At 45.7% G+C, this 13,458-nt stretch overlaps 1 protein-coding gene across 1 annotated transcript in view; it reads left to right on the top strand.

The window, feature by feature from the left end:
• The window catches only part of MCMBP (minichromosome maintenance complex binding protein), an 81,821-nt gene that overhangs the window by 33,206 nt on the left and 35,157 nt on the right, over positions 1–13,458 (top strand). The window contains 1 exon segment of the mRNA XM_056552443.1: positions 7,788–7,921. Within this exon segment, the coding sequence (XP_056408418.1) occupies positions 7,788–7,921 (134 nt within the window).

Genomic DNA, 13,458 nt, shown 5'->3' with positions numbered 1-13,458 from the left:
GAATAAGGGTAGGAAAGCTTCCAAAAGTACTATAGCCCGGTGGATCAAGAGTGCCATTGTTGAGGCGTATAAAGTTAGTGGGGAACAAGTCCCTAATGGTCTGAAAGCTCATTCTACTAGAGCAATGTCAACATCCTGGGCGGAAAGATCTGCTGCCTCAATAGATCAGATTTGTAGGGCAGCTACATGGTCAAATCCCCATACTTTTTTTTAAACATTATAGGCTCGACTTATCAGAGTCTCATGATTTGGCCTTCGGTAGAAAGTTTCTGCAGGCCATTGTCCCTCCCTAATGATGTTTATTTGGTATTTCTCATGTGGGCTGTCATGGTGGACGATATGTAAAGAGAGAATTATTTACTTACCGATAATTCGGTTTTCTTGAGTCCACCATGACAGCCCCATTATTTCCCTCCCTTTTTTGGTGTTGGGGTTGTTTTCTTCTACTGGCAGTACTTCTTCTGGTGTCCCTTTTTAATTTGTAAAACACAGGGGGAGGGGTTTTTAACCCTTTCTGTTTCCTGTTCCTATTAAGTCCTATGGGACCATCTCATGTGGGCTGTCATGGTGGACTCAAGAAAACCGAATTATCGGTAAGTAAATCTATCTTTCCTGGTTGAGGTTGAAATCTGAACAAACCTTTGGTCTGAAAGAGGGGGCCAGACGAAGGATTAAACAGTCTTCCTGAATCTTCATGTAAGGATGCTGTATAGATAAAGCCTGAAGTTCAGAGACCCTCTTTGCCGACGTAATGGCTACTAAAAAGAGTTTTCCAGGAAAGCAACTTTATATCAGAGTTCTCTAAAGGTTCAAAGGGATGACTTTCCAAAACCTGAAGGGCTGAAGGTAGATCCTATAAAGGGACTGGAGGAATCACGGACGGTCTGAGATTTGATACTGCTTTGAAGAACCTAGAAACCAAGGCACTATTGGCGAATGACCCCTGGTAAAAATTGTTGATGGCTGAGAACTGAACTCTGAGTGTTCGGCTTCAGGCCTTTATCAAAGCCATCTTTAAGGAACTCCAAAACCTGAGATAAAGAGGGGGAGGCCATTTTATGAAGAACACACCGTGCACCGAAGAGTTTCCTCACTCTAGAATAGACCTTGAGAGTTGAAGGTTTTCTCGAGGCGGACAGTAAGTTCATTTACATCCTCTGAAAAACCTTGCGCAGATAACATCACCCTCTCAGAAGCCAGCCTGTCAGCCTCAACTTGTGTAATGCTGGATGACACAGGCCTTCTTGTAGTAGCAAGTCCGGAAGGAGAGGCAGCGCCCAAAGACAACCTTTCGAAAGCCTCCACGCGAGCTGGAACCAAGCCCTCCTGGGCCAGAAGGGGAGCACCGCAAGAACCTTGGCTTGTTCCTCCTTGATCTTCAGCAGCATACCTGGGATGAGGGGGAACGGAGGGAAGGCATAAAGAAATCTGTTGCTCCAAGGGAATGAAAGGCCGTCCAGGTGGCCGGGGAGGTCCCTGCGATAGATGGAGCAGAATGCAGGGATCTTCCGGTTTGCTCTTGTGGCCATGACATCCATCTCCGGCTGGCCAAATTTCTCGACCATCTGAAGAAAGATCTTGGAATTGAGGCTCCATTCTGACGGATTGAGATTCTTCCTGCTCAAAAAATCGGCTTGCAGATTCAGAGATCCTCGGATGTGCACTGCATGCAGGTCCACTAGATGATCTTCTGCCCAGGACATAAGTGGGCGACATTCCTCCATCTGACACGATCTCGTCCCTCCTTGTTTGTTCAGGTAAAAGACCGATGCGAGGTTGTCTGATTGAACCAGGACTCGATAGCCCTGTAACTCAGAAGAAAAATGGATTAAGGCTAGATGGACCGCTCTTAGCTCTTTACGGTTGGAAGACAGAGACGCCTCTGTCTTACTCCATGTGCCCTGAACCCAATTGAACCTAAGATGTGCTCCCCAACCGTTGGCAGAGGCATCTGTGGTAAGGAGAACCTGAGGAACAGCCCTCAAAGACCTGCCTGATTCGATCTTATCTGGACACAGCCACCAGGCCAGGTCTTGCTTAGTATACTTAGACAGGACCATTAGTCTGTCTAAGCCCCAGGGTCTCCTATTCCACTTGTTCAAAATGTCAGCTTGAAGGGGTCTCATGTGAGCCCTTCCCCACGGCACCGCATATAGCCATTAAAGGGGTACTCCGGTGCCTAGACATCTTATCCCCTATCCAAAGGGACTGATTACCGGCGACCGCAGGGCCCGCGGCGTGTGACATCACGCCTCCGCCCCCGTGTGACGTCAAGCTCCGCCCCTCAATGCTAGGCTATGGGAGGGGGCGTGATAGCTATCACGCCCCCTCCCGTAGGCTTGCATTGAGGGGCGGAGCGTGACGTCACACGCCGCCCGCCCTGCGGTCAATCCTAATCCGACCCGGAGCGAACACGCTCCGGGTCTGTTTACAAACGGGTGCCGCGTGCATGATCCTGGGGGTCCCCAGCTGCGGGACTCCCACGATCAGGCATCTTATCCCCTATCCTTTGGATAGGGGATAAGATGTTTAACCACCGGAGTACCCCTTTAAGCCTAGAATGCTCATTGCAGACCGGACCGACAACTGAGGAATTCAACAGACCATTTACCTCTGATTTCAGCTTGCAAAGCCTGTCTTCCGATAGGAACAATCTCATCGCCACCGAGTCGATCCTGAATCCCAGAAATCTGCCTTGTGGGGTTGGAGTGAGATGAGATTTCTGAAAATTGATCAGAAAACCATGATCTTGCAGGACAGAGAGTCAGATGAAGATGACTATTCAATGCTTCCTCCGAGTGGGCTAAAATTAGCCAGTCTAAGTATGGAATCAAGTTCACACCCTGTAGGCGAAGATGGGCGGCCAAAACGACAGTCACTTTCGTAAACACCCGTGGTGCCGAGGATAGACCGAACGGCAGGCAAGTGAACTGGTAGTGAAGGACTTCTTGATTCACTAATATTGCCAACCTTAGAAATCTCCTTGCGATTTGACAATTGGTATATGAAGATATGCATCTTTCATATCGATTGTAGCCATCAGGTCGCCTTCTTCAAGTAGTGATAGAACCGATCTAATTGTTTCCATTCTGAAATGCTTCTTGACAATATAGGTGTTCAAGTAGGTGAGGTCTATGACCAGTCTCCAAAACCCGCCTTTCTTGGGAACAGCGAAGATCCTGGAGTAGATCCCAAAACCTTTTTGAGAGATTTGGACAAGTTCCAGAGCCCCCTTCAGCAGGAACTCTGATATCAAGGGAAGGACGTGAGTATTTTGACTGTTAAGAACAAACTTGTTTGGAGCGACACTTGTCAAGTCCAGAGCATATCCCTTTGTGATGATTAAGTTTACCCACGAGTCTGATGATGATCTTAACCATTGAGAGGCAAAATGGAAAAGCCTGGCGCCTACTCGGGGTAAACATGAGTTGGCGTCAAAAGCCCTTCTCCCCTCCTTGGGGCGTTTTATTTATTTATTTTTTTTTTATTTTTTCTCTTGTAGGAAGAAGATTGTGGGCGAGACTGGCGCCTTTGTCTCCCTCTTTGGGAATCATATCTTCTATGAGGAGAGAACCTGACTTGTTTGTTTCTATAATTGAACTTGGGCTTCTTGGAAAGGGAAGAAAAAAAATATGCCCTTTTTATTACTCATGCCCTCGAGGATTGGGTTCAACTGTGAGCCAAAAAGTGCTTGACCTTCAAAGGGCAAGGTACAAAAATGATTTTTAGCAGGTACATCGCCAGACCACTCCTTTAACCAGAGGGCCCTTCTAGCTGCAGTGGTACTGGCTGGAGTTAAGACGTATTATATCCAAGGTAAGATCTGCAAAAAATTTGGCAGCTAATTTCATTTTGGGGAGGTCCTACAAAATTTCTTCTCTCGGCACCCCGCCCAGAAGATCTCTAGTTAATTGGGAAAGCCAAATACATAGAGCACGCCCCACAGAGGTAGAAGCTTTACATGCTGAAGCTGCTGAACTGTAAATTCTTTTAAGGGACCCCTCAGCTCTTCTATCCATTTGATCTCTTAATAAAGACTCATCAGATGGTAACATAGATTTTTTTAGATAGTCGGGCGACCGCTAAATCTACCTTAGGGAGGGAGTCCCAAGCTGAAGTACTTCCTGGATCCATCTTGTAAGTTGCCTTAAACCTGGAGCCAAGGTCAGACTTCTTCTCTGGCTTCTGCCATTCTGCCTTGATGAAGGATCCAGCAAAGGTTGGCTTGGAAAGGATAAAGAGGAGGATTGAGGAAAATAAGAGATTCCTTCTTAGGCAATTTCTCCTCACAAGGATCTCCTTCCACTGTCTTTTTTTTTTAACAGACTTAATTAAATAAAAAAAATGTTGTCCTTATTAAAGAGGTAAAAATCATCAGGAGTACCCATTTCAGCTATGTCTTGAAAGGATGAGGAGGAAACTAACTCCCCTTCAGAGGCAGATGAGGAGTCAGATGAGGACACTGGTGGAATGGGACGCTTAGAGGAGGACTTAGATTTGGATGATTTGCGTTTATCCGACAAATCTGACAAAACTGACTGCAGACTGGATCTGGACCAACCAAACAGCTGTTTTGCTTCTGATTGAAAAGAACCAGAAGCTGGAGCATAGTCAGAACACACAGAGCAAAGATCCTGTGAATACTCATCTGGCAGCGGCTGTGAGCATTGGAGACATAATTTATGATGCTCCTTCCTTTTCCTCTTTTTAGCAGTATTGAAGTCATGTGGTTTATCCATCCTAAAAAGTACAAGGACACTAAATTAATATTTAATCCTTGATAGAAAAAACACGAGCAGAATGAACCATTCCCCCAGAGTGACACAAAAAAGAACTGCATGATTGGCCCGGTCATTAGAGTATTATGACCCCATAATACAAATAGACCTACCTGAATACTGGCAGGGCAGCGCACCTGGCAGAGGCCGGACTGAATCCCAGCATTTGCCGGCTAGAAATAGTCGGGAACCGGACGGAGGAACGGCAGGGCCGACATCCGTAAGTAAGGAGTTAAACTACCTACCTTGTAACTCCCGTGTATGTCTACGGCCATGGACTCCGGAAGTTCGTCATACTCGCGCATGCGCCGTGCTCCTGTGTACTGCCGAAGCGAGCAGCGAGAACCCGGAAGTCTCGGCCGCCACGTCAACGCGCTCCTCTACAGAGGCGGCAGGGAATACGGGCAGTAGAAGACTAAGGCAAGTAGAAACGGGACCCCGATACTAGGTCTCAGTCACCACTGCCCCCAAAAAACACTGCCCCACATGTTTCTCACGACTGGGAGAGCAACATGGATCCCAAATATGCTGGAGGTCTGAGGACTCCCAGACAGAGCCAGCATAGTGTAAATCATAATGGAATGAAACCTAAAAGAGAGAGAAAAAAGTCTGTAGGACAGAAGAAAAAACACGTGTTTTTTTTTTTCTGGGGGCCATTTATGGACATAGGCTCCTGGACTCAAGGCCGCTATTGGCTAATTACTTAAAGGGGTACTCCGGTGAAAACCTTTTTTTCTTTTAAATCAACTGGTGGCAGAAAGTTAAACATATTTGTAAATGACTTCTATTAAAAAAATCTTAATCCTTCCAGTACTTATTAGCTGCTGAATGCTACAGAGGAAATTCCTTTCTTTTTGGAACACTGATGACATCACGAGCACAGTGCTCTCTGCTGACATCTCTGTTCATTTTAGCAACTGTGCATAGCAGATGTACGCTAAGGGCAGCATGGTGGCTCAGTGGTTAGCACTGCTGCCTTGCAGTGCTGGGGACTTGGGTTCAAATCCCACTAAGGACAACAATAAATAAAGCATTATTATTATAACGTCAGCAGAGAGAACTGTGCTTGTGATGTCATCAGAGAGCATTCCAAAAAGAAAATTATTTCCTCTGTAGTATTCAGCAGCTAATAAGTACAGGAAGGATTAAGATTTTTTAATATAAGTCATTTACAAATATGTTTAACTTTCTGCCACCAGTTGCATTAAAAGAAAAAAGGTTTTCACCGGAGTACCCCTTTAATTTAATTTATTCTTAGTAGATCATCTGTCCAGTAGGAGGAAAACTGAGGTTAACCATTTGTGTGCTGCCGAGGGACGATATAGAAGTGCAGGATCTCCTGTGTACAGTGTATAGATATAGTGCAGGATCTCCTCCTCTGTGTGTACAGTGTGTAGAGAGTTAGAAGTGCAGGATCTCCTCCTCTGTGTGTATACAGTGTATAGATATAGTGCAGGATCTCCTCCTCTGTGTACAGTATATAGAGATATAGTGCAGGATCTCCTCCTCTGTGTACAGTGTATAGAGAGAGAGTGTGCAGGATCTCCTCCTCTGTGTGTACAGTGTAGAGATATAGTGCAGGATCTCCTCCTCTGTGTGTACAGTGTAGAGATATAGGGCAGGATCTCCTCCTCTGTGTGTACAGTGTATAGAGATATAGAAGTGCAGCATCTCCTCCTCTGTGTGAACAGTGTATAGATATAGGGCAGGATCTCCTCCTCTGTGTGAACAGTGTATAGATATAGGGCAGGATCTCCTCCTCTGTGTGAACAGTGTATAGATATAGTGCAGGATCTCCTCCTCTGTGTGTACAGTGTAGAGATATAGTGCAGGATCTCCTCCTCTGTGTGTACAGTGTATAGAGATATAGAAGTGCAGCATCTCCTCCTCTGTGTGAACAGTGTATAGATATAGTGCAGGATCTCCTCCTCTGTGTGAACAGTGTATAGATATAGTGCAGGATCTCCTCCTCTGTGTGTACAGTGTATAGAGATATAGAAGTGCAGCATCTCCTCCTGTGTGTACAGTGTATAGATATAGTACAGGATCTCCTCTGTGTGTACAGTGTATAGATATAGTACAGGATCTCCTCCTCTGTGTACAGTGTATAGAGATATAGTGCAGGATCTCCTCCTCTGTGTGTACAATGTATAGAGATATAGTGCAGGATCTCCTCCTCTGTGTGTACAGTGTATAGAGATATAGTGCAGGATCTCCTCCTCTGTGTGTACAGTGTAGAGATATAGTGCAGGATCTCCTCCTCTGTGTGTACAGTGTATAGAGATATAGTGCAGGATCTCCTCCTCTGTGTGTACAGTGTATAGAGATATAGTGCAGGATCTCCTCCTCTGTGTGTACAGTGTATAGAGATATAGTGCAGGATCTCCTCCTCTGTGTGTACAGTGTATAGAGATATAGAAGTGCAGGATCTCCTCCTCTGTGTGTACAGTGTATAGAGATATAGAAGTGCAGCATCTCCTCCTCTGTGTGTACAGTGTATAGATATAGTGCAGGATCTCCTCCTCTGTGTGTACAGTGTATACAGATATAGAAGTGCAGGATCTCCTCCTCTGTGTGTACAGTGTATAGAGATATAGAAGTGCAGGATCTCCTCCTCTGTGTACAGTGTATAGATATAGTACAGGATCTCCTGTGTGTACAGTGTATAGATATAGTGCAGGATCTCCTCCTCTGTGTGTATACAGATATAGAAGTGCAGGATCTCCTCCTCTGTGTGTACAGTGTATACAGATATAGAAGTGCAGGATCTCCTCCTCTGTGTGTACAGTGTATAGATATAGTGCAGGATCTCCTCCTCTGTGTGTTCAGTGTATAGATATAGTGCAGGATCTCCTCCTCTGTGTGTACAGTGTATACAGATATAGAAGTGCAGGGGCAGTGATGTTTCTGGGCACCGATGACCCAGTTTATCGGGTGCACACTTTACTACTTTCACAAGTCACTTATGATCTGTAGTGTTTACCGTCTTCTGTCCTATCTGTTCTCTAGGAGTTCGTGGTTTAACTGCACTAGGTAACCTGATCACCTGGCAGAAGGTGGACTATGACTTCAGTTACCATCAGATGGAATTCCCCTGTAATATTAATGTCCTGGTTACCTCTGAGGGCAGGTCACTTCTTCCAGTGAGTATTTATTATTTTTCTGCAGCATATGTCCTGTGATAAGACACTATACCCTCCGGCCACATTGTATGTAGTTATTCTGTCCCTGCCGCTTCCCCTTTGGAGCTGTGTCTTCTGTTCATGTATGATAAGCCCCTTCATCATAAACTGCAGTGATGTCTGTAAAGGCTTTAAACCTTGCATAGAGTTGGTTTAAGTAATGTTCCCCAGACCAGGGTCCTCACCCAGTTTCTGCAGATGAATTAGACGAAACATCAGAAGGAATTCATCCTGAACAGCCTCCTGCTCCACATGGTGCATTGATGTGTATGAGACGCTTGGCATTCAATGTCCCCTTCATCAGCTCTGATGGATGAAGCTGATTCTATTTTTATTTTTTTAAGTTTTATTTATGCAATTTTCATAAGAAAATAAAACCGTACAACTAGGAGCCGCACAGGAGCGAACAGAATGCAAAAACAAGGAACAGGTACAGGTGAAGGACACAGAAAAACAACAGCATAATAAATTGTCTCAAGGCAGTCCTATAACACCCTCGCCATGCGGAATAGTCCCATCCTGTGTAGCTCCCGGCCAAAACAGGCCCATCAAAACAGACACACAACCATACACGCGATGAAGCTGAATTTTTATCTTTAGAGGAGGTCTGCCATGGAACAAGACCTAGTGACTATTTGTTTTTGTTCCTGCTCCATTATGTCACAGCCATGGTCAGTAGCACGAACTTTGATTGTCTACAGATATGAGGTTGACCATCTTTTTTTTAGAGGCTTGGGGTACTGCTCTGTCCTCTACTTATTCAAGTCCCCATGTAACATGTCTGGGCTAATAATAAGGGGGATGATGAGCTTAGATTTGGCTCTTTTCCCCTCAATCCTAGGTTTGGGCTGGAGGATGGGGCCGTGGCCCTAAATATCAGAATTCATTTTCTCCCTGTTGGAACTGAAAACTACTGATGTTCCTGGGACCTTTGTAGAGTCTGGTAAGTGGTCGTCTGGTCTGTTGGTCGATCGTCTAGATTCTGCTGTTCACTTGGACGGGACAGCGCGGCAGGTCCTTGCACCAACTCATGCAAGTAAATATCAGTAATGCAGTGGTGCTCACAAAAGACTGTAAGGCTTTATTATTTACAGGCTGGATAACCCATTTACTTCTGTTTCCTCTTTCAGTCAGTGTAAATAAAGTCCCAGCACTCACCAAGTATATTCAGGAATAAGGAGCTTTATTGCATATCCTTAATTTTCCCATCACCATGACAACACCACCTGAGATGCACAGGAAACCTTGGAGAATAAAAGGAAGTCCTGTCCCTATGGGAAGCCTGGAGAGGAGCCCTAGTGGGGCTCTAAGATTTTTAATTGACTGGAGAATTCCTTCATGCTTGGCCCCTCGGTGTAGGTGGGTTAGGATCCCGATATAAGCCCTGGTTGGGGATCTTAGCAGACTCACACTTTTTTCCTCTAGTTTAAATGTCTCGCCCCTCTCCCCTCCATTGGCAGCCGGCACTGGCTTACAAAATATGGTCCACCGCCGCTGGTATGCGGGTGGCTGCGGCCGGACTGTCAGCTGTGTGCTGCAGGCTGCTGGCGGAGGATCCCGGCGTCTGTGCGTGGATGGCTGCAGCCTGCATAGGGGGCGGAGATTAGCATTGTCACTACAGAGTAAGTGATGATGCGGGAGGATGCCGGAGGTCAAAGAGGGCGGGTGTGATGTCACACGCCAGGCCTCCAACGCTCAGAGGCGGCAGATTTAAAAAGAGGCTTTTTTTCTGCCATTCTTCCTCTTGTTGTGAGCTGGCCGGTCATTCCCTACCTGTCCAGCATTGGAGTGGTTTTTTTTTCCTGTGGTTCCAGCATGAGTACCAGAGGTGACAACCCAAAGCGTACCCCATCTGACTCGTCTGCAAAAACTCCGTCTATGGTACTGGCGGTTTCTGAGTGAGTGTATTTTTTTTCTATGTTCAAAACTTTTTTTTCTTCTTAATTGTGGTCTTTTTGGTTATTTTCAGCAGGGTGATGATGCACCTAGGAAAGCTTCCAAAAAGACAAAAAAAATCGTGAATGTAACATATGTAAAGAAAAGTTACCTCCTGAATATGAAAAAGCTTCAAGTCAGTCTTGTATTAAGCCGATTACTTTGGAGGTTCCAGCCTTAGTTCCGTCTCTTCTGGCACAAATGCAGGATCTTATTTAAAAGGAGATCCGGTCATCCATTCAGAGTTTAACAGCGGCTACTAATCCTATAGTAGTGCTGGGCGATATGACAAAAATGAGTATCACGGTATTTTTCTAAAGTATCACGGTATTTCACGGTATAAATTTTTTTTTTTTACATTGAGACTTGCATTGAGGTGGCGTAGCGGAATTAAATGATCTGAACACTGGGGCAGTGGAGTACCCTTTTAAATAGATGTAACAAACAACCCTACAGCCTCCAGCTGTTGCAAAACTACAACTCCCAGCATGTTGGACTATATAGTAGTGTATAGTATAGGTCAGTGTTTCCCAACTAGGGGTGCCTCCAGCTGTTGCAAAACTACTACTCCCAGCATGCCCAGAGAACAGCCGTTGGCTGTCCGGGCATGCTGGGATTTGTAGTTTTGCAACAGCTGGAGGGCCTCAACAGCTGCAGGGCCTACTGTAGGTATAGTATATTATAAAGGCCCCTGACTCGCCTTCCCAGTTGCTGCAGGGACCTTCGGGGGGGGGGGGGAGGGTGAGCCAGGGCATCCATCCTTCCTGTAGTGTCCGGCAGCATTCCGGGTGGAGGGTGAACTGGTCCGGGCTGTCCTTCTCCGGGGGTCCTCTTCTCCATTCCGGGCAGGCTCCGGCCTAGTAACGCGGCATAGACGCCGCTGCGCAGCGACGCACCTGACGTCACGGCGTAGCGGCGTCTATGCAGCGTACTAGGCCGGAGCCTGCCCGGAGTGGAGAAGAGGACCCCCGGAGAAGGACAGCCCGGACCGGTTCACCCTCCACCCGGAATGCCGCCGGACACTACAGGAAGGATGGATGGCCCGGACCACCCCCATTACGGGTAAGTTTAATGTTTTTTTATTGCCTCGGAGGGTGGGGGAGGGGCCCGACTAGTATAGCGGTATACCGCCCAGCACTATCCTATAGCCATTGATACTGCACCTCTTTCCACTGCTTTAGATGTTATTACTACTCCAGTGGCCTTAACTCATTCTGACTCTGAAGAAGAGGGTATTATTGTGCCAGAGGCGTCGGAGGAAGACTCAGGGAAATCCTTTTTTCATTTGAGGACACTGATCAGTTAGTAAAAGCTTTACGTTCCACTCTAAATATGGAAGAGACCAAGGAACCAAAGTTAAGTCAAGATAGGTTATAGGCTCTTGATTCTTGATACAGGGTATTTCCTATACACAAAATTATCTCTAAAGTTATTCTTAAGGAGTGGGAGAACCCTGGTAAAAAGACTTTTATACCTAAAGCTTTAAAGGGGTACTCCACTGGAATTTTTTTTTTTTTTTTTTTTTTTTTATAAATCAACTGGTACCAGTAAGTTTGTGAATTACTTCTATTAAAAAAATCTTAACCCTTCCAGTACTTATCAGTTGCTATATGCTCCACAGGAAGTTCTTTTCTTTTTGAATTTCTTTTGTCTGACCACAGTGCTCTCTGCTGACACCTCTGTTCATTTTAGGAACTGTCCAGAGCAGTATAGGTTTTCGATGGGGATTTGCTTCTACTCTGGACAGTTCCTAAAATGGACAGAGGTGTCAGCAGAGAGCACGGTTGTCAGAAAGAAAATAAATTTAAAAAGAGAAGAACTTCCTGTGGAGCATATAGCAGCTGATAAGTACTGGAAGGTTTATTTTTTTTAATAGAAATAATTTACAAATCTGTTTAACTTTCTGGCACCAATTGATAAAAAAATAAATAAAAATAAATTTCAAGTGGAGTGCCCCTTTAACCTCTTGGGGACAAAGGGCGTACAGGTACGCCCTTGCTCCCTGGTACTTAAGGACCAAGGGCGTACCTGTACGCCCGTGGGAATTTGGGTCCCGGGTGGGGACTGGACCGGGATGACCGCTGAAATAATTCAGCAGGAATCCCGTGCAAATGCCTGAGGGGGTCCTGAGATCCCCCATGTCGGCGATCGCAGCAAATCGCCGACTTGCTGCTATTCCGGGCTGATCGGGTCTCTGATGACCCGATAGCCCGGAAAATAGGGATGATTGGAGCTGTCAGAGACAGCCCCGATCATCCTAGAGGATAGGCGTGAGGTGGCAGAGTGCTACCTCATCCTATCCCCTGCGATTTGGCTGATCGGCGAATCGCAGGGCAGGGGCGGGGGGGAACGTTCATTTTCCCCACTCTGCCCTCCCCTGGATGTTGGGGCAGAGCGGGGGAAAGATGGCGGCGAGGTGAGGCGGCCGTGGATGCGGCGGGGATCGGCGGCATGCAAGTGGTGCTGCGGTGTCAGATGCTGCAGTAAAGATCGCCTTGATCTTTACTGCAGCTTCTAGGAGTTTCCAAACTACAGGGTGCGCCATTTCTATGTATACACCTTATATACACCCTATATACTCTATACAGTGCGCCATTTCTATGTATACACCTTAATAACATGGGAATGGTTGGTGATAACTTCCTGTTTGTGGCGCATTAGTATATGTGAGGGGGGAAACTTTTCAAGATGGGTGGTGACCATGGCGGCCATTTTGAAGTCCGACATTTTGAATCCAACTTTAGTTTTTTCAATAGGAAGAGGGTCATGTGACATCAAACTTATTGGGAATTTCACAAGAAAAGCAATGATGTGTTTGGTTTTACCGTAACTTTATTCTTCCATGAGTTATTTACAAGTTTCTGACCACTTATAAAATGTGTTCAATGTGCTGCCCATTGTGTTGGATTGTCAATGCAACCCTCTTCTCTATATACTACTATATACACTGCAGGAGAAATGCTAGCACAGGCTTCCAGTATCTGTATACACTGCTATATACTACTATATACACCGCAGGAGAAATGCTAGCACAGGCTTCCAGTATACACTGCTATATACTACTATATACACCGCAGGAGAAATGCCAGCACAGGCTTCCAGTATACACTGCTATATACTACTATATACACCGCAGGAGAAATGCCAGCACAGGCTTTCAGTATACACTGCTATATGCTACTATATACACCGCAGGAGAAATGCTAGCACAGGCTTCCAGTATCCATATACACTGCTATATACTACTATATACACCGCAGGAGAAATGCTAGCGCAGGCTTCCAGTATACGCTGCTATATACTAGGGGTGTGAATCGCCAAGAATTTGGCGATTCGAATCGCGATACCAGTGTGGCGATTCGATATATCCCGATATATCGCGATACCGTCTAGGTGACGATACATCGCGATATATCCCGATTCTGTTTAAAAAACAGTCTTTTACGCTTTTATTAAAACTTTATTTTTATTTTTTTTTATTTTTTTGTACATTTTATTAGTCTTTTAGGAATCATTAGATTCCTCAGGCAGATGAATAGATTCTATTGAACTCCATTTATCTG

Source organism: Hyla sarda, unplaced genomic scaffold (genome assembly GCF_029499605.1).
Source record: "Hyla sarda isolate aHylSar1 unplaced genomic scaffold, aHylSar1.hap1 scaffold_161, whole genome shotgun sequence".
NCBI lineage: Eukaryota > Metazoa > Chordata > Amphibia > Anura > Hylidae > Hyla > Hyla sarda.
Note: the sequence above shows the minus strand (reverse complement) of the source record. Positions and strands in the feature narration are given on the sequence as shown.